The sequence below is a fragment of the Electrophorus electricus genome, chromosome 24 (genome assembly GCF_041902795.1).
Source record: "Electrophorus electricus isolate QZ-2024a chromosome 24, ASM4190279v1, whole genome shotgun sequence".
Taxonomy (NCBI): Eukaryota; Metazoa; Chordata; class Actinopteri; order Gymnotiformes; family Gymnotidae; genus Electrophorus; species Electrophorus electricus.
In genome coordinates, this window is record NC_137520.1 from 13,240,921 (window position 1) to 13,262,388 (window position 21,468).

Sequence of the window (21,468 nt, forward strand, 5' to 3'; positions counted from 1 at the left end):
CCATAAAAGATTAACTGCCCTATTTATGTCGTGACCTAGGAGACCATCCTTCATGAAGAGGGCTGCTATTTCAACACTCAATGTTAAATTAAACATTCATGCTTGGTCTTTCACTTAATTCTTTATTTTAAAGGCATTAATTACATCCCAAATGAGTAAAGGCAAGAAGTAGAGAAAATATTGGTTTGAAAAGTTCAGTGATTTTACACTTTTCAGAGTAGCAAGTTGTTTATTTACTAATAACGTAAGTAGGTAGAGGGACTGAGCTCACTTGTAATGAAGGGATCATGATCACAGGTGAAAGAAGGCGCTGGGCAGCATCCTTTTGCATTTAATTGACCTCTTACACACATGATCTGTTTCCTCTTATGAAATCATTAAAAGCTTTGTTCAATAAGAGGCTTGTGCTACTCGGCATAGTTTATATTAGCCTCTTGACCAAGTACAGGATGTCCTTTTAAAAGAATGAAAAATTGCACAGGAAGGAAACAATGCTAAGACTGAATAAAGGCCCACCCTAGGTTTCCTCCCTTCTCCACACCTCCATTTTGCTGACACAACCTGCCTAAATTAAGACCAAACCTGTATTCCCTTGCTTCAGGACAATAATTAAGATTTAATATTGCTCTTTACTGTCAAAAGGACATGGGACAAAACAACTGATCTGACTACAAATCTGACTCTTAAAGGCGTCCTGTGCAATAGAATAGTATAGAATATATGTAGGCATAAATAAAAGTAAAGCCGATGGATTAATAAAGCTTTCGCTACGTTTTTTTAACAGGCACAAAAGAAAACTGGCCCAGAGATTGAGATTTGCTTTGTAGAGATCAGGTGCAAAAATTGTGTATAATTTGGAAGGAGACTGATAGTGTTCTAGTACCTAGTTGTTCATAATTGCTACTATGGTGGGACCTATACATGTTAAAAATGTGGTTTTGACTTTTCTACAATAACAGTATGTATGATAATTATTCCCTTAAAATGTAGTGTGTTGCTCTTTTACATCAAGTATCTGTATTATGTTTACATTTATGGCATTTAGCAGATGCTCTTATTCAGAGTGACTCACAAAAAAAATGCTTTAGTTGTCTACTCACAAAAACTTCCTTAACTAGAACAAATAAGTTAGAGTCCAAAAATACCCTTAAACTGAGATACTGCCAGAAACACACTGAAACCAATTATTAATAGATACAGTACGATGCTATTACTAGACAATTCAAGTGCAAATATAAAAACTTCTTAAAAGTACATGATTAGTTTTAATTTAAGTGCTTCAGTCGATCAAGACATGCTGAAGGACTCAGAAGTTCATTCCACCAACTGGGTGTAAGGTTGGACAATACTCAATGCTTCTCTTCCATGAATCTTGAAGGATATTGGGCTACAGGAAGTCAGTGATGTGTTCACAGTAATGTAGTGATATGGGAAAAGGAGTGTTGCCCAACCTTGCTGCAGCATTCTATGTCCTCTGCAGTGGCATGAATGGGCACATAGGACTGAGCTGTAGTCCATTCTGGAGATGACCAGAGATTGAACAAGCGTTTGGGTGGCTTCTCTAGAGAGAAAACAGCATAGTCTCCAAATGCTGAATAGGAGCAGCACGTATAACCAGGTCATGTTTGTGACATGCACTGAGAATGACAGCTGGTCATCCACACATTCACACGTCCTTGATGGTCATTACACCAAGGTTTCTTGCATTCTCGGACTGACTGATCAAGGAAGTCGCAGTAAAGCTAGGCTGATTCCTGTGAGTAACGCTTGCTCCAGGTATATGTAGCAGCTCGGTTTTGCTGGGATTCAGGTTCAGGTTGTGGGCTGCCATCCATGATGAGATGGGGCTAGAAACCTGCATGTCAGAAGGTGGAAAGGACAGGATTAGTTGAGTATCATCAGTAAAGCAATAGTAGGAAAAACCATCGGAGGAGACGATATCAAGAGAGTGAGTGAAAGTGAAATGGACCCAGAACTAAACCTTCTGGCACAACAGTGTAGAACCTATGGATCCCTTCCATGTCATCTGTTAAGAGCATCCCTCTAGGTAGGACACAAATCATTTCCATGCTGAGTCAGTGATTCCAAGGTCAAAGAGGACAGATAGGAATATTTTACGGTTTACCATGTCGGAAGCAGCAGAGAGGTTTCGAAGAATCAGGACCTATGACAATTTGGCCAGTCTAGCTTCACTGAGCTTCCCCTTCACTGAAGCAGGACAGTTTGCAGTGCACCACTTGTAAACCAGAATGATTTGGGTCCTGGGTCTGGTTCTGGATGAGAAGGAGAGAAAATTGGTTATGCTCAAGAATCTTTGAGCCGCAGGTAAAGCTCTAATGATCTGGCACATAATACATGACATCTTATCCTGTGTATAATTACAATTTGAGAAAAAGATATTTTGAATGGCACATTCTGAGAAAGATATTGACAGGTGATGCTAATTTTAAAGTAAAAAAAAATCAATGTTTTTTTAAATATTTGGTTCTAATTATCTATTAAAGATAATAGTTGTTATTCAACTATTCAGAAGAATTCTGTGCACTCCAAAAAATTGATCAGTATTGTGCCTTTAGTCATAATTCATGTTTTACTGATTTCCACAGAGCTTACATAGCAAATAGCAGATTCGAAGCATATCTCTGATTGGGATATTTTCTAGGAATTTGTTAGTCTCACTCAGATTGCTGACTAGTATTCTGTTTTTATTTTATTTTTTTAACTACAGCTATTTAGCCCTCATGTCGTGAGACGTAAAGAACAACCTCCAAAATCATGGCAAACATGGTCATTTGTCACCTGCATTCCAGTGACAACACTGGCTAAACAGTTCAAATACTTTACTACACATCTAGATAAACTTTTTTTTCTGAAATAAAGAACATTCACTTCATCATTCACTTAAATCTGTATGCTTACTTGGGAAACTAAGACAAGAATCACCGTTCAAGTTCACGTTTGTAGCTCAGTGTATTGATGCCAAGACACTGGGATAAAAGTAATCCTGGATAAACTCACTATCTCCCATTCATTCACCTAGTTTCAACTTCAGACCTTCTAGTGGACATTGCGCAACGTGACGTGTCTTCTCGCGATGGTTCAAGGGGGCGGGGCGTGTCAGATTCCAAGGGAGACGAGAATAGAGTGGGCTAGAGGGGCGCGAGGTGAGTTTGTAAACATGCTACTCCTGTCAGATTTTCCAGTAAGCCTCTAACTATGCTAAACTAACGCAGATAAGCTAACCGATTATGTACAAAAAAGTTTCTGTATGGTTAAAAGTAATTCTGTGAAACATCTGTTGCCTTGTCAACTTGTAGCCAGTTAGCTAGCTAGCTACGTAGCTAGGATGGCTAGCTGTCTGGCGTGCTAAGCTAGTTAGCGTTAGCTAGAAAATGACTATCATCGCTGACAAGCGGGGCTGGTAGGCAAAAAAGAGTCTCTGGAATAGCTGGCGTTATGTCTAATCTTTGTCTGATGTACAGTATTCTGATGTTTGAAACGGAGTTAGTCCGGAGCTAAACTTTTAATGAGTTCCATGAACTGGCACATCGAAGAGATACCCCACAGCTGCCGTCGCGCAACTTTGTCGAGTTGTTCCTCAGACTGTGCGTGCATGAACGGCCCGCGCAAGCTGGAAGTGCACAGCCGCGTGATGAACCCGCCAGTGTGGCTGTGTTGGAGCGGAACGCTCGTAAGCCAAATCACCCTGTACTCTTACACCTGGCGATTCATTTTCGCTAGCCACGGCGCGACGAGATGTCTTTGCTTTATGTCCCCATAGCCCATAAGAGACGGGGCGGGCACATGCGGGAAAAGGCAGGGCAGAAGGCGGCGTGCCCCCTCCACATTAGTTAGGGTAGGGTATCCAGCCAGCCAGCCAGCCACTGCAAGATCACTTCTCTAAGCCATAACGGGGAATGAAAACTGCAAGCCTTTTTGTCCTACCTAATAACATGAGATGATTCGTCTTATAATACTGGAAACCATTTTTTTTGTAATAGAATGGCACTCCCTACCTTCATAAGTTGTACATATGTTGCATTAGTGGACGCTGTTGACTAGTATTTATTTTGCAAATGGATTGAAGCGAAGTTTTAGGTTAACGGATGCAATTTGTAGTTAGCATGTTTGTTGAAGGTAGCAAGAAACAAATATGTCTTATGAACAAAACGCTATCCCCGTTAGCCCATGTAACTGTTTCTGTCTGAGTTTTTGGTCAGTTTGCCTAATAGGAAGTTTTAAAAAATCCTGAACTTTGAATGATCAAGTGGCTTAAATGCAAGTAAAACCCCTCTTGCTATTTGAACCGTGTGAATCCTCCCACGTATGTCCTTGCCTGTCACCTCCACATAAACTATACACCAGAATCAAATTCTTAAGTGTAAATAAGGCACACCATGGCTTGTCAATAGTACTTTCTGTACTCTTTTTTTTAATAGGCTAAATATTTATCCATGGACATTACATTTTCTTAACTGTGAAAATCTACTCGCAGGTGACTCGGTGAGAGCGTTAGCAGCTGTTCATTTAATTGTATTGATTGAGAGGTTTTGGCATTTCCTACGGCTCTTCTGTCTAACTGAAAGGGCTATACTGGAGTGTCACATCGACTCAGTTCAAGGAAGGAAGTTTTTGTGGCACTTTGTTGTTTTTCGCATGCTTTAGACTTTTGTTGACTGACACACTCTGTTCATGGGGGATGGGGATTTTTCTGATTTAAGGCACCCTCCCCCCAATAAATAAATAAATTAATTAATAAAAATTAAAGCCAGAGTTGATTTTATCTAAATTTTTCCTATTGCATCTATTAGAATTTCCAGTGTTTAAGAATGTGCCTTAAATTGCCATACTTCATGTAGGCTTGTGTGCATTCTTTGCTGAGGATTAGATATTCCTTTATTTAGGCTCGTAATATAACATTTTAGTTATACCATAACTCAAGCAAATGATCCATTTTGTAAATAGTTTGGGACTGGATTGTACCTGAGTTCATAGCAGAGTGCAACCCTGGGTGATGCATTGTGCTGCCTTGTTTCCTGCCTTGGCACAGATTTAACAGTGACCATGCTGTAGCTATGCAGACATGCATATAGAGTTTCATTTGTTCCATAGCTCCCCAAAGCTCAGGTTCACTAAGGTTGCATAAAACTATATTGGCCATAGAGTATACATCTTTCAGACTAGATCTGTCAATGGCTGTACACTCAAATCAGCCTGCGGCTTTCAGCCTTTACCTGCTACCAGACGCTTTCTCTGCGACCATTCATCACACACACACACACACACTCAGTAACACTTATATGCGTACTGCCCAGCTCCACTTTGTGTCGCACATTTTGTGGGGTCTCCCCTACCCTCTGGCAACTCAAGACCCAGATTCCTCATTCTTGGCTGCAGTGGGAGCTATTAATACCGTTTGTTTAGCCAGTTTCCTAGCAGGCAGCATCAAACAGTGCACTCCTATGGCTCACTATAGCAGACCTGCTCCACCGTCCACCTGCTGAGTAGCAGAAACCCAAACTAGTGGCATGATGTCGCCACGCTGGGCCTGGTGGAACCAGGTCAAAGACAGCACTAGGTCCGTGCTGCCCAGATTGGTACGCTGCAGTAACATCAAAGCTCCAAAAAGCTCCTAAGATTAACAGCCCTTACTAATGCCTCGTGTCTAAATGTTAATGACCCAGGGCAAACACAGCTGTTCTGTTTTGCATCAGTAGCACAATTGAGGTGGATATCACTTTTTGAGGTGTAAATTGAATTCTGGTCTTGACATACTCAATTAACCCCATTTCAATCTTGTTTAGTAGCTACTCTTCACTGTTAAAAAGGTGGATTTTTGATTGGTAGAGAAATACAAAGCTGTAGGAAGCAGTTTAATCATTGAAGAGGCTACTTCCAGTCCTTAGTATAACTAATCTAAGAGTTACATAAATAAATTGTAAATTGTCTAACATTGCTCTATAGTGTAGACAAGCTTAAGCTTTTTTTTTTTTTTCTTTTTTTTTTTTTTAAATTAATGGGCAAATAATATCAGAGTTGTGGTGGACTGGCCTCAGCCTAACAGATCTGCTGCACTACACTAATTTGTTGCTCCATAGGGAGTATTGTCAGTTTTTGTCCCCGGTTTGAGGCCATCTTGAGAAACTCATTTCATCCAGGGTGTAATGGGTAGGTAGTGTTGCTCATTTGTAAATGAACTTTTCGCACATTTGTCCAAATTGGTTGTGTGGACTGCGTTCATTTCGTAGGCCCTGGCACCAAACTGCTGGCTTGCTGTGAGGTCTGCAAGGAATCAAGCTGCTTCGGGTTGTGTTGTCACTTTGATCTCAGCTACAAGGGAAGGACCTTTCAGCAGCAAGCAACATTCAGTATTTTCTTTATGGAAAACAGAACCTGGCATCTCTATGGTAGATGCTTATTTCCAAGGCACGGCGCTCTCAAGTCGCTGGGTTTGTTGAGTTATGAGCGACATTAGTAATTTGGGTGATGTTTAGAGACATTTGAAGGTTTGGACACATGGAAAGTTGTTTTTTATTAGGTTATTCAGTTGTTGAAGACTCAGAGAGGGAAAAAAGCATGCATACATCTCTCCTTCCTAGTGTGTAGGTGGTAGCTGCTATAGTGTGGATTAGTTTATTACTTTTTGTGACGGAAGTGTTGCACAACTCATGATGGTCTTCCGAACTGTTGGGCTATGATGAAATATAAATGTTTCTTCTCCTCCTCTGTTTTAAATTTGATGAGCATGTTATTTTTTTTCTGAAATTCCCAACCTCTCCATTCATGTTTGGAGAATATAAGGTGGAATGAGAAACTGAAGGGAAGTGTCTGAGGAGATCCTACCATTGTGTAGCTGACACTCTGCCCTGTGGATGGACTGCATGAGGTTTGTTTGTGTGTAGCCGGGTGAGCCTACATCTGTGTGCTGCCTCACTCGGAGTGCCTGGAAACGTGTTTGGTCTGAGTGGAAAGTGTGGTTGTGTGGCTCATGTTGCTTGCTCGGAGGGGGTTTGGGGAACGGGCAGTGAGTGCACATGCAAGTCATTCTCCGGGATCAGACCGGTTCATTTCAGAAATCTCTCTCCAAGATTAGAATTACTCTGCTGCCCAGCTTGCATTGTGTCACTTACTCTCATTACATCGCACTCGTTGCCTGTCAAGTTCACTTATCATTGATGCGCTGGCTGGTTTGTTCTGTCTTATTTGGCCCTGATTTTGGTTTCTCCATCTACCAAAACCATAACGCTGCCTCCTCTGATCACGGATGTGGCTCAAGTTCTTGACCATGCCAGTCCCATCTGAGAGATGGGAGTGTTTATATGTGAGATGTTGAATAAGATTAAGGAGTTCAGGGAGAGACTATGAGCTGGAGAGACCCATGGAGATGTGGATAAGGAGGACGATGTCCTTCTATACCCCAGACTAGCGAAATAAAAAGGTATCTTTTTCAGATATTCAGGAACAGAAACAGCAAGGGATGAATGATTTCACGTACAACCTTGAAGTTAGATGCTGTTTGTTCCAATTCGTTTGCCAGCTTGTGTGTGCGCGCGTGCGGCCTGACAGATAGGGGATGGGCTCCAGGTCTAATGTTTCTCTTCTGGGTGGTAAACTGCATCTTCTTTGAGCAACATGATTTCTGTAGAATACCTCAGATTTACATGGTGCTCATGTATGTTTAGTTAAACACAGGATTCGTAGAGGGAGACTGGGACACAATGAGAAACAGAGAGGTGGGGCCAAATCTGTAGAGGTGGAGACACAGACAGACAGACACATACAGACAGAGACAGAGGGATGGCTTGCTTTGTGCAAATCCTGGCTACCATCTCGTCTGTAAACTGTTCCTCATTGGCCAGTCAGATGCCCCCAGTGTGAAGGAAGTATCACTAGGGAAACTTCTGCTTGCTGCGTGCACATGTGTGTGCGTGTCTGTGTGCGTGTGTTGTCTTCTCTGCTTGTGATATTTTTAAACACCCTTCCTGGACTGGCTAAGGCTACAACCAGAGAACTATACATGCTTTACTGGAAAGGACTGGAGTGCTAGCTGAGGCTTTCTGAGGCTCTGTGAGACAACTGCAACATCCTCAACAATGTCCTCCTCTTCTCCTCTTCCACAGTTTCATTGCAAGCTGTTTGCAAAAATGGGGGACGACAAACCTTTTGTTTGCAATGCTGCTGGCTGTGGGCAGGTAAGTCTGCTTTCCATCTCCACCCCTCTTAAATTTCAGGTGTGTGTGTGTGTGTGTTGTCATCACTTGTCTTGTCTTCGGGGCATTCTCCTTTGGCTCTTGTGTGGAGCTTTGCGTGTTGCTGGGAGTGCCCTGTGCCTTGCTGGGTGACGCTGGCAGGCCTGCGGCGGCGCTGGCACCATGACCACATGCAGCAGGGATCCCATGCTTGCGCACCGCTCTGTGTGCAGCACTCTTGCCCTGCTACAGTCCAGCTGCCAGGGCTCCCCTGAACCAGTGCTCGCAATGCATCACTTTAGTCTGAAATGAAGACAAACAGAGCAACATGCTAGGGAAGAGGAAGATGATTGAGGAAGAAAACACCTCACAAGGCTTCTGGTGACGCACGTAGACAAGTGCACTGAAAGTGGAAGTGCGCTGAAAGTGGAGGATGTATCGCACTTGGCAAGGCCAAACCAGCAGAGGTCATTTTGGGGTTTTGTTTAGAATATTTGAAAGGGGAAAATAATATTATGAAAGGGGAGAGGGCAGTTAAACTGCCCCACCCATTGCTCGCCCAACAAGGGGGCGATTGGCTATATACTGTGTGTGGGTCTGGCTGGGTGTGTGCGTGGGTCACTGTGTGTGTGTGTGTGTGTGTGTGTGTGTGTGTGTGTGTGTGTGTGTGTGTGTGGGTCTTGGTCTGTGAGTCCCTGGCTGCGTGTGGGTCTGTGTTTGTGTCTGGTTAACCGTCAATGCAAGCATGACAATTTATAGGAATAACACGAGCTTCCATGAATAATTAATGTCAGTTGTTTGAAGGTCTTTTCTTTCTCAGAAGCACAGAGGCCATGTTTTCAGTTGCCCTGAACTATTCCCATCTTGAACATGGACGTACCTCGGCATTGTTTACACAGTTGCTTCTATAAAGGCATGGGACTGTATGCATGCACAGATAAAGTGCAGTGCCAGTCTGGCATGCGTGCGAGGCGAGTGAGAAGAGGCGGGTGAGATCTGCAGCAGCTGGCAGCGACGCTGCTAGCGGAGTTGCTCTTTTCTTTAGAAGTTGGCCTGCGTTTGTGTTGCGTCATGCTGTTCCTGAGGGATTTAAGATGGTTTTGCTCAGGCATGCCCCAGTGAAATGCCTTCTCACATGAGTGGACTGTCTGTGGCAATAGCCTACCTCTTATATATGCTAGAAATGTTACAGTGGTTCGAACCAGCACACAATTTCAGATAGAGGTGCAGAGTATTGTTTTTCTGGAGCCATTACCAAGTAGTAAGCTTCTCCAGAAAGACCTGGTGGCGTGTGTGTACCTCTGATGTTTAGTTGACTGTTTTTGCTATTTATATCCCCTTGCTTGTGTTGGCATTCAGACAGCACACAAGTGATTTAGTGCTAGAGTTGTAGCTAGTAATTAACCATATATTGTCTAAATATAATTTCCATTATTCTGTTCTCCTTCTTGTAGGGAAATACTACCAATAGCAGCTATGAGATTTTTGCTTCCTTTGTGGCCCTGATTCTGATACTATTCAGTGTAACCGGTGGGGCCCAAATTTCCAGTAATGACTGATACTGCCTTTTTTTTGCACTGATGGTTTGATGATGTAAGAACACACAAGCGTTTTCAGCTGTAGCCCTACTCACCGATTCTACTTGTTTTATTCTGACTGTGTGGAACAGATCATGAGGCTGGTTAATCTGTTAAACATGGCTGACTAGCATACAGGAATCATAAGAGTGCCACCCCGTTACCCCCATTTGTGCCATCCAGAATAACTCGTTTGTTCAGTTTTCCAAAAGCCATGTTACCCTTTCTTGGAAACTGGCAAACACCTTGAATATGGCTGTGTGTTGTGGGGACAGGAGGTGGTCTGAGCGCTTGGTGCTGTGTGTTGGCAAGCGTTCCTCACACTTTGCCCTTTGCCCTTCGTGGTAAAACGTATGTGGGTCCCTGCACTGTAACCTTGGTGTCAGGGAAGAGACCGCAAGCCATGCAGTTGTTGTACTGATGATGCTGGTATGTCTAAAAATAAGTCCCTGACGCTCAAATGTGTTTCCACTTCGTTCTCTCACGTCTGGACTGTAACTGTGACACAGTGCCAGAAATAGTCTGAAGAAGACTGCAGAGGCTAGAAGCTGATGAGTCCTCCCACAGCTCCGCCTGAGTCACAGACAGGCATGAAACCCACACAGAGAGAAGCAGAGAGAAAGGGGGTGGTGGTGCAGGCAGAGAGAGGAGAAGGCTTGGCTAGAAATGCCACCTGTTCCATCTCCATGGCATTGTTGAGGAGCACAGAACTCTGCAGCTCCAGGGTTCCTGTACCCAGTGCACACTCCCACCAGTGCCCTGCATGGTGCCCAGGTAGTGGAGGGGTGGCTTTAGATGCAAAGGAACAGTGTGGCTGCAAGATTTGTTTCTAACCGAACAGGAGCACACCTGATTGATTGCTTGAGGACTTTTGAGAACAATTGATTAAACAAATGGAATTGGGTGAGTTCCTGCTTTATTCAGGAAAGCCTTTAGGCACACCAGCACTTTATGCTTCATATCGGACACGCTTGGTTTAGTGTGCCAGTGCACCTGATCCAGTAGCATAACTTGGTATAAAACCCTTTATTATTTGAAGTGGCAGATGAAAAAAGAGATGAAGGAAAAAGTGCAGAGCTGGTGTGCTGGAACAGGACTGAGACTCACTGCTTTAGGGCAGTTATACAAAACCATATGTACAGAATGCACGTTGTGAACTACCTGTTTAAAATGTGGTCAGTATTCTGAAGTAGGCTTACTGGGAATGTTTCACAAGAATAAATGACAGAACACACTGAACTCTTAAAAGGATAGGAAGTCTTCAACCTTTGATGTGCAAAACTGGGCTAGATTTGTCATGCTTGGATTGTGAGCTGTCATCATGCTGTAATAATGCCAGGTAACAATGGCGTTTGCATCCTTGAATGCAAACTTGGAGTGCAGTCGCGGACACATTCAGTAAGTCAGCCGTGTGTGTGTGTGCCCGCATAAAACCTTTAAATGAAAAGTTAAAATGGTTGGGCAGCACACCCAGCACCAGCAGCAGACCTCACGTCCGTTATTCATTATCATCTTCATTATCTGCGCCTCCACAAAACCACCCGCGTTAGAAACGCACGCAGTGGATCAATTCCAAGCAAAAGCAAGGCCTGTGTAATCATCTAAGCGCTCTTCTGAAGGAAAGCCTAAAGAAAGCTCGCTGGTTCCCTTGCAGTAAATGCGCCCTGCCCAGGGCCTGAAAGCTGAGCCTGAAGGGGAGGAGTGGAGGGTTCTCCTTACAGTCAGCACTCTTTGTTGTGTGGTGTGCCTTGACGCACTACGTTATGTTTCTAGCAGTGCAGACCTTTGGCGCGGCATGACATAAGAGTAAGCCGATCGCTCAGTAAGGACTTGTTCCTGCATCATGTGACCATTTTCCTAGACTTCCTGATTGCACTCCCTGTTAGATTAATTATTTTTAGATTCCCACCCTGACCAGATCTGCTGGTTTGTTCTCTGTCCCATGCAGAAGTTTACCAATGAGGACCACCTTGCTGTCCACAAGCATAAGCACGAAATGACGCTGAAGTTCGGCCCTGCCCGGACCGACTCGGTCATCATTGCAGGTGATTGTTTCTCTTGTTGTTTGTGATGGTTGCTGTTTCTTGTTGCTTGTCTTGTTTTTTGGAGTAATTTTAGTGTGTCTGATACAGACTTATTATTTCATAGGTGACGGGCATATAAAACTTCGAGCTTTATAAAGGGGTGAGGGGCAAAAATTGCCTTTATGCTACTAAATAAATAAATAAAGTACAGTCGAAACCAAGTCTTGTGCTTATCAGGCCTCTCACTGAACTCTAGTTTCAGAAATGTTCAGTGTCGGGGAGGAATTTTTGGGGTGGTGTACACCAGCGAGCCGTCTGGTCATTTAATCATTGCACAACACGCCTGACCGAGAGTCATTGCACAACACGCATGGCCATTTCCGCTGTGCAGCCAAGGGGATTTTTAATCGCAGACGTTCTGTAACCAGCAAGACCTGGTTTTCCCTCTGCGTTCCAGACCAGACACCGACTCCCACTCGGTTCCTGAAGAACTGTGAGGAGGTGGGCCTGTTCAACGAGCTGGCCATGCCCTTCGAGCAGGACTTCCGCAAGGCCCAGGAAGATGACGACCGGAGAGCCAAGAACCCAGTGAGTGTTGGGGCCGTTTGGAGGGCTGGGCTCCACACATGGGCCTGCAGCCAAAATGGGGGAATTTGTAAACCATGCGCTGCAATCTGCTCCCATGTCTCACACTGTCTCACCTCTCCCTCACCCTCCCCTCTTCTGCTTTGCGCTCTTGATTTCACTCTCTGTCTTGCTCGCTGGCTCTCTCTCTCTCGCCTGCTCTCCACTTTCTGGTGCACTCCTCCCCCTTTCCTCTGTAGCTGCCAGCCCCTTGCTCTTCAGCCCTGGACATGAGTCTGCAGATGCCCTCAGATGTGGTCCGAGTGAAGGAGGAGGAGCCTGTGGATGTGGACTCCTCCCCTCCTGCTAGTCCAGACTCCATTTCCAGTAAATCGGACAGCAACAAGGAACCAGCGCAGACAAAGGTAGAGCACAGACGAACCCTTCCTCTCCCAAGAAAGGCAGGGGCACACAACTCCTTCCAAACGTCTAAGATTAATCATGCTACTCGTAGCATACAGGGGAGGAAAAAAAGGTCAGATTTTGTTGAGAGGGCTCAGTTGCATATTGCTTGTTGTTCAAACCAGCCACTTGTTACACCCCCCACCCCAGGATTCGCCCGCAAAGCCACCGGTGAGTTCTGCTCCCATCCCCACCATCGTACGGCCAGGATCCCTGCCCCTGCACCTGGGCTACGACCCGCTGCAGCCCACCATGCCTTCTCCCACCTCGGTCATCACACAAGCCCCACCCTCCAACCGCACACTCGGGTAAAGTCCCGCCCCCAACCTGCCTGCTTGCTCAGAGGCTGAGATATGCTGTGTAGCCCTGACTCAGGGCCTGAAGTCTGCCATGAAGTCAGCAGTTGCTCTGCTCTGTCCAAAGGTCTCCCACGGGCCCCTACCCTATGATGATGTTTCCCAGTGGCCAGACCGTCCCTGTGCTCCCAGGTCCTGTGCAAATGCCCTCCGTGATCTCGGTAAGCAGCCCATCATAGCCAGTCGTGCTCTGGTTAGACTCTACAGAGCCTTTTAATGTTAGAACCTCACGTCTTGTGACGTGTCATGTGGTTCGTTTCCCAGCTGGCCAGGCCCATGTGTATGGTGCCCAACATTCCGGGAATCCCAGGCCCTCCATTAGGGGGCAGCAGCAGCGGCTCCTCCTCTCCATCCGGTTACAACCCCCACTCTGAAGCCAAGATGGTGAGGGAAGCAAGTGTTGCATGCACTCGTACCAACCACAGACTCTGAGTGAAATGGTCCATGAGGCAAACATGCTCTTAACCTCCTAGGCCAGCCATGAGAGGACCTCAGGGTGACACTTTCCACAACAAACAGACCAGCACTGATGCAATTGTTTGCTCAAATTTAAAAAGTGCAGCTTGTTTTCATTCTGCATTATTTTTTCCTACTGTAAACAGACTTTAAATAAGCACTAATGTTTACAAATATTTCAAATTGGTGTTACTATGTCCTCTCACTGCACATAAATGAATATGGAAAGTACAAGGAAAGACATGCGATTCTGACTCCATGGGTGTGTTCTTATAGCCCTTTCTGTGCTTGTCCCATTCTCCCTCTCAGCGGCTGAAGGCAGCGCTATCTCAGCAGAGTACGGCAACTCAGGGCTGTGTCGCCATGGCGATGGGCTCCAGTGCCATGGTGCCACAGAGAATGGAGCAGAGCCAACTGCTGGTGCAGCAGCCTGATGCCCCATCCCCTGCACAGCCACAGGTCTGCACGCATACACACCACACACACATACACATAAAGTATACTGTACTTCTGAGGCGAGAATAATGCTTCAGTGTTCAAATAGCTGTAAAACTAATCTCCCCCCCCCCCATAATTCCTGCAGAATAAGTGCATGCAAACTGGTGAGGAACAATCGTGAGCTTAGTCGCACCAGGAACCCCAAGAACCCTGCACAGTAGTGTTACCATAAACATGCAGAGTGTAGTTCCCCTTCCACGTGCCTGCTGCCCCAGAATGGCATGGGCCTCTGGGGGCGGGGTTTAATCACGCACTTGTATCCAGGTGTCCCCGGCTCAGCCCACGGGCGGCCGACGGCGGCGCACGGCCGACGATGACCCGGACGAGAGGAGACAGCGCTTCCTGGAGCGCAATCGGGCGGCGGCCTCCCGTTGCAGGCAGAAGAGGAAGCTGTGGGTCAGTTCCCTGGAGAAGAAGGCCGAGGAGCTGACCTCCATGAACGTCTCGCTGACGGTGAGCGTGCAAGCGAGTACACCCCCCTGCTTTTACAAGTGTTCAAATGAGCGAAGCTGTGTGTTAGTTATCTATTGGAGGTATAGTCACTTATCCCGTTCTCCATGTGGGGGTGTGGGGGTGTGTGTTTCAGAATGAGGTGTCTCTCTTACGAAATGAGGTTGCTCATCTGAAACAGCTGCTGCTGGCCCATAAGGACTGCCCTGTCACCACCTTACAGAAGAAGGCTGCCTATTTGGGTGAGTGGCACCATGAGAAAGATGATCTGTAAATCATAAATCATCACAGTGGTACAGTGGATGCAGTTACATGCAGGATGGCCGGACTGAGATTTTTTTTTTTTTTTTTTTTTTTTTTTTTTTTTTTTTTTCTTTTTTAAATATATATATATAGGAGAAGTGAATAACATCTAGTTTCAATAGTGCTTGTCAAGATAGAATATATGACTATATTGGGCAGCAAGTGAACAGTCAGTTCTTGACGTTGCTGTGTTGGAAGCAGTACAAATGAGCAAGCGTAAAGATCTGAAGGAGTTTGACAAGGGCCAAATTGTGATGGCTAGACGTTAAGGTCAGATCATCTCAAAAATGGCAGGTCTTGGGGTGTTACCAGTATGCAGTGCTTAGTACCTACCAAAGTAGGCCAAGGAAGGCTAATCGGTCATGGGTGCTCAAGGCTCAGTGGTGCATGTGGGGATGAGAAGCTTGCCTGCCTGGTCTGGTCTCACAGAAGAGCTACTGTAGCGTAAACTGCTGAAAAGTTAATGCAGGCTGAACTTGTCAGGGTGCCCAAGCTGACTCTGTCCGGGGCTAAAAATGCATAAAATGGGCACATGACCATGGAGCAAAGAAAGAAGGTGGCTTGATTTGGTTAATCACATTTTCTCTTATGTCCTGTGAGCAGCTCCGCTGCCTGTGTGTTGCTTACCTGCGGAAGCGATAGCACCAGGATGCACTATGGGAAGAAGGCAAGCTGGCAGAGGCAGTGTGGTGCTGTGGCTATGGCCTTCTTGAGCAGGATTGTGCATCCTGACACACTGCAAATCTGTTCAGGAATGTTTGAGGAATATGACAAAGAATTCCAGGTGTTGACTTGGCCTCCACATTTCCCAGATCTCAAGTCGATGGAGCAGCTGTGAGATTTGCAAGACTTGAAGGACCTGCACTATGAGAGGCAGATATTTTGGTGTTGCTGCACCCACTCTCTGGAATTCCTGCTCCTCTTTCTACCTTTAAATCTTCTCAAAACTTACCTCTTCTCTCAGGGTTTCTATTAACCTCCTGTCTAAGTGTCTGTTTAATTCTTAGTCTGGTCTACTTTGTATTTTGGCATATTTTGTGTTTATTTTTATTTTGTAAAGTGACCTTCCTCTTCTTCCTCTTCCTCCTCCCACCATAAAAAAGAGAAAAGGCATCAGCAGTGAACTTTAAAAGAGGAGATATTGTTGATGCTCATTAATTTGGAAAAGGGTTATACAGCCATTTCCAAGGATCTTGAAATTCCCCATTCTGTAATGGGGGATTATTCCCAAATGAAGGTCAATGAAGCCAGTCTTCCCAGGAGTGGGTGTCCCAGGCAGTTTACCCCAAGGTCCTGGCTTTACAATGCAGTGAGAAATCACAAAGAACCCAGCATATATGTCTAGGTTATGATGATAGTTGTGATGATGATACAATCAGGGCGACTGAATGTGGCTTTCACGGAAGAGGAGCCAGGAGAAAATCTCTTTTCCAGTAAATGTATGAGCCCTTCTAATTTCTGTGAGGTTGCTTCGGAACAAACCACAGATTTCCTTTGGAATGATGAGAGCATATTGGGTGCCTCTCCACATGTGACAGACATACTTACATTTTAATTACACAGTTATTTTTAATGTGTTTCAAATTAAACCATTATGGGTAACAGAATACCACGATCATTAAACCACTGCAGTGCAATGGTCCGGTTGAAAAGTTTCAGTACTCTTGGTTCTTAATCATGTGTTGACACCCCCCCCCCTGCATTAGTGATGACTTGCAGTCTTTTGTGATGGTTGTGAATGAGGTGTTTTTAGATATCGTAAAGCTGCCCACTCCTCTTGGCAGAGTCCCCAGATCCTGTACGTTTTTTTGTTTATCAAGAGCTGTATGTTTGAGTTCTTCTCAAAGTTGGCTCAGTGATGTTGAGGTCGGAGACTGTGATGGCCGCTCCGGAACGTCTCTTTTCTTCACTGAAGGTCCGACTTGGCCTTATGTTTCGGATCGCTGTCATTGTCGTGTCGAGTGCCCCATGTACAGCTTCTTGGCTTATGAATTTCTGGTAACATGCCACCATCATTCAGTCATCAGTTTTGACTGAAGTTCCTAATGCTCACACATGCCCAAAACTGCAGAGCTCCACCTCTGTGCATCACTATAGCGATGGCGTGCTGCTTTGGCATTGACGAGTCTTCTACAAGCATGTAGCATTTATGCTTGGGACCATAAAGTTCAGTCTTCTCACTCCAGATCATTGTGTTCCACAGGCTTTGAGGCTTGTGCAGGTGGTGTTTGGTCTGTAAGATGGCTGCTCTCTGGTATATTGTGAGTGGGCTGTTTTGTTTTTGTTCCTCAAAAACCCATTTGCTTTTACACACACACACACACACACACACACACAAAAATTACAATCCAACAAGGCAAAGGTGTGAAGACTTGTTTCTGTGTATGTTGTTAGCTTGCACATTCAAGGGAATCAAACTCTTGATTAGGGCAATTTGTGTGACTTTTGTTGTTATGATCCAATTTTCTCTCACATTCCAAAGGTGTGCATGTTAGATCAGTTGGTGTCTTTAAACTGCCCTGTTGTGAATGAATGGTTGTGTGAGTGTGCATATGTTCTCTGGTAGACTGGCACCCCATCCATGGTTGGTTCTCATCTTGCACCCTGTGTTCCTGGGATAGGCTTTGGCTTCTGGGACCCTTAAATTGGATTGGAAGAATGAATGATAACTACAGGATACACACAATTCTGTGATGAACATGAACTTCACCTGATCAATATATAAACCTGACCAAAATATCAAAGTGCCTTGTTCTGAGTGAGAATTTGAAATGATTTGTTAATAGATGTTTAGACCATATTGTTAGGTTTGCAACGGGATTGTTGAAGTCTTCCACTGAGCTGTTTCCTTTTTGTCTTCCAGGAGGAGATGCCATGAAGGAGGTGTCAGAGCCCACTGGCTCTCCTGCTCCGGTGATCCAGCACAGCTCGCTGGCCCCAAGTCCAGCCGCCATGGCACCTGGGCCCAACGGCCTGAGCTCGCGGGCAGCTGCTGAGGCTGTGGCCATGTCGGTGCTGGCAGGAATGGGCAGTCAGCAGGCCCAGGGCGGGCCCTCCCACATCACCATGCCAACACAGCCCCAGCCTTCGGCTAGATGACAAGCCCAGCAAATCACCCGGGACGCGCCCGGCACCGGGTGAGGAGCAGTGGAGCGTGAGGAGTGAGGGATGAGTCCACTCTCTCGTCCGCTCTCTGGCCCTCTTGTGTGCCGTCGCTCTTCGGTCTGGAGCTTCCTTGAATTCTGGGAAAGAACTGGGACTTCTGGGAGAAAGCACGAGCTTGCTGTTCACTATGCCATAGACTACAGGGGCTGGACTCCAATCCTCATCATCCTCACTCACCAGGTTTACTTCTCCACCTGCATCCTCCCTGTCTGCATCCTCGTCTTCTAACCCCACCTCCCTTGACCTCCACTGAACTGTAGGACTGTAAAGCGCTTCCAGAAGGGTTGGCGTTGTGCCAGTCCCACTTGGACATAACTTGATGCAAACCTCTGCATAGATGTATGCACGCATGTACCACGTCCACATTCACCCAGCCGCGTACAGGAGTCATTTGTGGCAGTTGTGCACCTGGTGGTGTGCTTACTCACACATAGGAGGCTACGTCTAGTGTTTTGGCACCACATTCTTGCAATACTTTTTATATCTTTTTTTACTAGAGGAAAGAAAATAAATTGTATGTATGTGGGATTTGATCTAAATTTGGTCCCTATCATTTTTAGAACAGTTTTAATTTCAGAGAGACCAAGAGAAGAATGCTTCACCGAGATCGGACCTCATTTCTGCCCCTCTCCATGTAGTATGTTTTCTATACTGAATGTTTGTATGTGAGTATACAGGAATGTACATCACAATATTGCAGTTTAATTTTAAGGAGTGATACACTAATGTTGGCATGCATCTATTTTCTCTATAGTTGATATTTTATGTGGTGTTTGCTATGTCTTGGCTATGTTTGGCACATGCTACGGTGTGAGCTGTAGTGTATGTGTGTGTGTGTGTGTGTATATGTATGTGTGTAATATATATATATATATATATATATATATATATATATATATATATATATATATATATATACTAATATGATCATGTCTTAGTTAGCCTTGTATGACAACCCTGGAGCGCTCATGGTAACATTTCACTGTTAATTGAAATTTGAAATGTCCTTATTAGGATTCCTCTGTTATTTCATGTTTAATTTATGGTGCCACCACCACGTATGGCCTTTCCCCTGCCTATGGCTCTCTCCATCATTAGCTATACTGTGAGGCTATGGGGCTGTCTGGAAACCCAGGCTCTGACGAGGCTGGGCTTTTCCATTTCTTTCCCCTTTTCTAAATTAAAATTTTGTATGAATTATTTTATTTGGGGCTGAAACCTTCCCCTGCTGCTGTTTTTCTGAGCTACCACTGGTGATTTTACTAAAGGCCATGTTAAAACCTTTTCCTAAAAAAAAACAAAACAAACAAACAAACAAAAAAACCTTTTTCCTTTCCCCCACCCCTAAATGCCGTTTTGGCATTTAATGCCGCAATTGTTGAAATTCATCTCTGTACCACTATTTTTATGTTGGTTTTTTTTGTTTGTTTTTGTTTTTATACCTACACCCTTTCATTTGTTCACCTTCACACACATGCACACCCCCCATATGAATTTGAATACACACACTGCAGTGATTGTATGAAATTAGCTAGGGAAAAAAAAAAATTTCTGCCTTAATATTCACAAGAGTGCCTCTTATATATTGGCCAGATTTGCATTGCTGTTTTATCTTGCAACTTTATAGTCGCTCTTCCTGGTCATAAACTTGATTGGCTGTGTGCCAAAAATAGGAACCTATCAGGAACTGTTAAAAGCTTTATAATTGTAATAAGGGGTGTAAGTAATTTAATAATATCTAATGCCATTGAAAATGTTCAGTGAGCACATAATAGGCTTACGTTGTGGTTGTGTGGTGTGATCTTCACTGCCGTCTAGATCTAGTGGGACGTTACTACATCACAGCAATAAGAGGCTATGGGGGACTTTTTACATTCATCAGTCATGCAGAGAAACATAACCAGTACCCTTTATTTCTGAATCAAATAGGGAATTAGCTTTGTATGTCCGATGAAATTTCATGTCATGTATTTTTCTTGTGGAGTGTAAAACTGTAAAGGTATCAGTCCAAAATATAAGGGAATGTCTAAATGCACTAAAGATCTTGTAGAGGTTTATGTATTTTGTATATTTTTTCCCTTGTATTTTATTAGTTGCTGGGTATTGTCCTGAACGCAGCCCATATCCAATGGCATGAATTTGCTCACATTTTTGCCCAGGTTTGTCACATCAAAGGGTAAAGCATTGCCTACAAGCCACGTCACACAAACCTCTAACAATTGATTTGTTCTCTTGTACTATACTGTCCCAATGGTGACCCCTAGCGTTGCATTGTATTATATGCAGGCACTGTACTCGGCTAACGCAACCAGACAGATGTTAATGTTAATATGAGAAGAGTGAGGGAAGGGATGAGGATCTAATTAATTTCGTATTTTTGTGATTATTGTTGGCACTTTTTTCTAGATTAGTTCTCTGTTTTGTGCAGCAAGAACTACACAAATACATGTCATAAATGCTTCGTTAACCCTATTTTGTAATAGTGAAATATAGAACATTCATAGACCTTCCTTTTGTTTCCTGTTTGTCTTATTAAATATTCTGTTTGTTTTCTCCTTTTTCCATTTTTGGAGAATAGTGAAAAAGCATTAAACAAGATTTATCTTTAAGATTACTCTCCCAATGATGTTGGCAGAAACGTACCCAGAAATTTGTCCTTAGTGGGCTTGCGCCATAATTTCAATGAATGCACCATTAATTTATTAAGGAGTTAGTTAAAGAGAGTTCATCTGTGTAAAATCCCGTTGATGTATTTAGAAATACAAACAACGCACAGTATGTAGTTGAAAATTATTTCGGCCTCTGATTCCTTTTAGGCGTAAGAACACACTCCTGGATGGACTGATTAATTTAGCCTTTTCCCTCTTACTGTACATATGTGTACTATATATATATATATGTGTACTATATATATATATATATATATATATATATATATATATATATATATATATATATTTACTTTTTCATGCATGTTGAAGTGGAATAATATGAACACTTGCCGTGCTGCAGTTTTGATTAAAGAAAAAGAAACACCGTTCAAATGTCTTCGATTATATGCTTGTTCCATCTGGACGTTGTCTTTTGAAAATGTAATTTTTTTCCAAGTAGAGGTATTGATTTCATTGAGGTCAGCTACAAAGCTGAATTCACTGTAGCTACACGCGCCCATTACTCTGCTGTATGGCTTGGATTTTAAGCAGAGTAATCAAAAGCTGTACAGAAAAGACAGCTGGCTGGACATAACATTTACGCCTCGTAGGCAAAGGCACGTGCACACTTCCTCGGTCACCTACCCTGTGTTGTTTACAGACTATCGCGAGAGGGCGCGCGAGTTCGTTCGAGGAGAGCCTAGTGGTCGCGCAAATGCTGCGGCCGCCGCGAGCTTATTGTACGGAGTAAGCGCGGTCACGTGACCATTCTC

At 44.2% G+C, this 21,468-nt stretch overlaps 1 protein-coding gene and 1 long non-coding RNA gene across 5 annotated transcripts; one reads left to right on the forward strand and one right to left on the reverse strand.

Annotated features, from left to right (window-relative positions):
- Window positions 1–116: 116 nt before the first annotated feature.
- On the reverse strand, window positions 117–3,209 carry LOC145653426 (uncharacterized). The gene is made up of 3 exons (XR_014119696.1): window positions 2,920–3,209; window positions 2,126–2,273; window positions 117–1,855 (listed from the first exon to the last, which is right to left on the reverse strand). It is a non-coding gene; the product is annotated as an uncharacterized LOC145653426 (long non-coding RNA).
- On the forward strand, window positions 3,112–20,554 carry atf7a (activating transcription factor 7a). Of its 4 annotated transcripts, none has more exons than XM_027021336.3 (12): window positions 3,112–3,164; window positions 8,121–8,192; window positions 11,715–11,811; window positions 12,248–12,378; window positions 12,615–12,779; window positions 12,967–13,124; window positions 13,240–13,333; window positions 13,437–13,556; window positions 13,938–14,087; window positions 14,391–14,579; window positions 14,713–14,818; window positions 17,743–20,554. In XM_027021336.3, the coding sequence occupies exons 2-12, from the start codon at window positions 8,145–8,147 to the stop codon at window positions 17,976–17,978; spliced, it is 1,494 nt and encodes a 497-aa protein (XP_026877137.2). In that variant the 5' UTR covers window positions 3,112–3,164; window positions 8,121–8,144; the 3' UTR covers window positions 17,979–20,554. The 4 variants fall into 4 exon arrangements, with proteins under 4 accessions (XP_026877137.2, XP_081562892.1, XP_026877136.3 ...); XM_027021335.3 differs by lacking the exon at window positions 3,112–3,164 and adding an exon at window positions 3,281–3,691; XM_027021337.3 differs by lacking the exon at window positions 3,112–3,164 and adding an exon at window positions 6,037–6,886.
- Window positions 20,555–21,468: the final 914 nt, after the last annotated feature.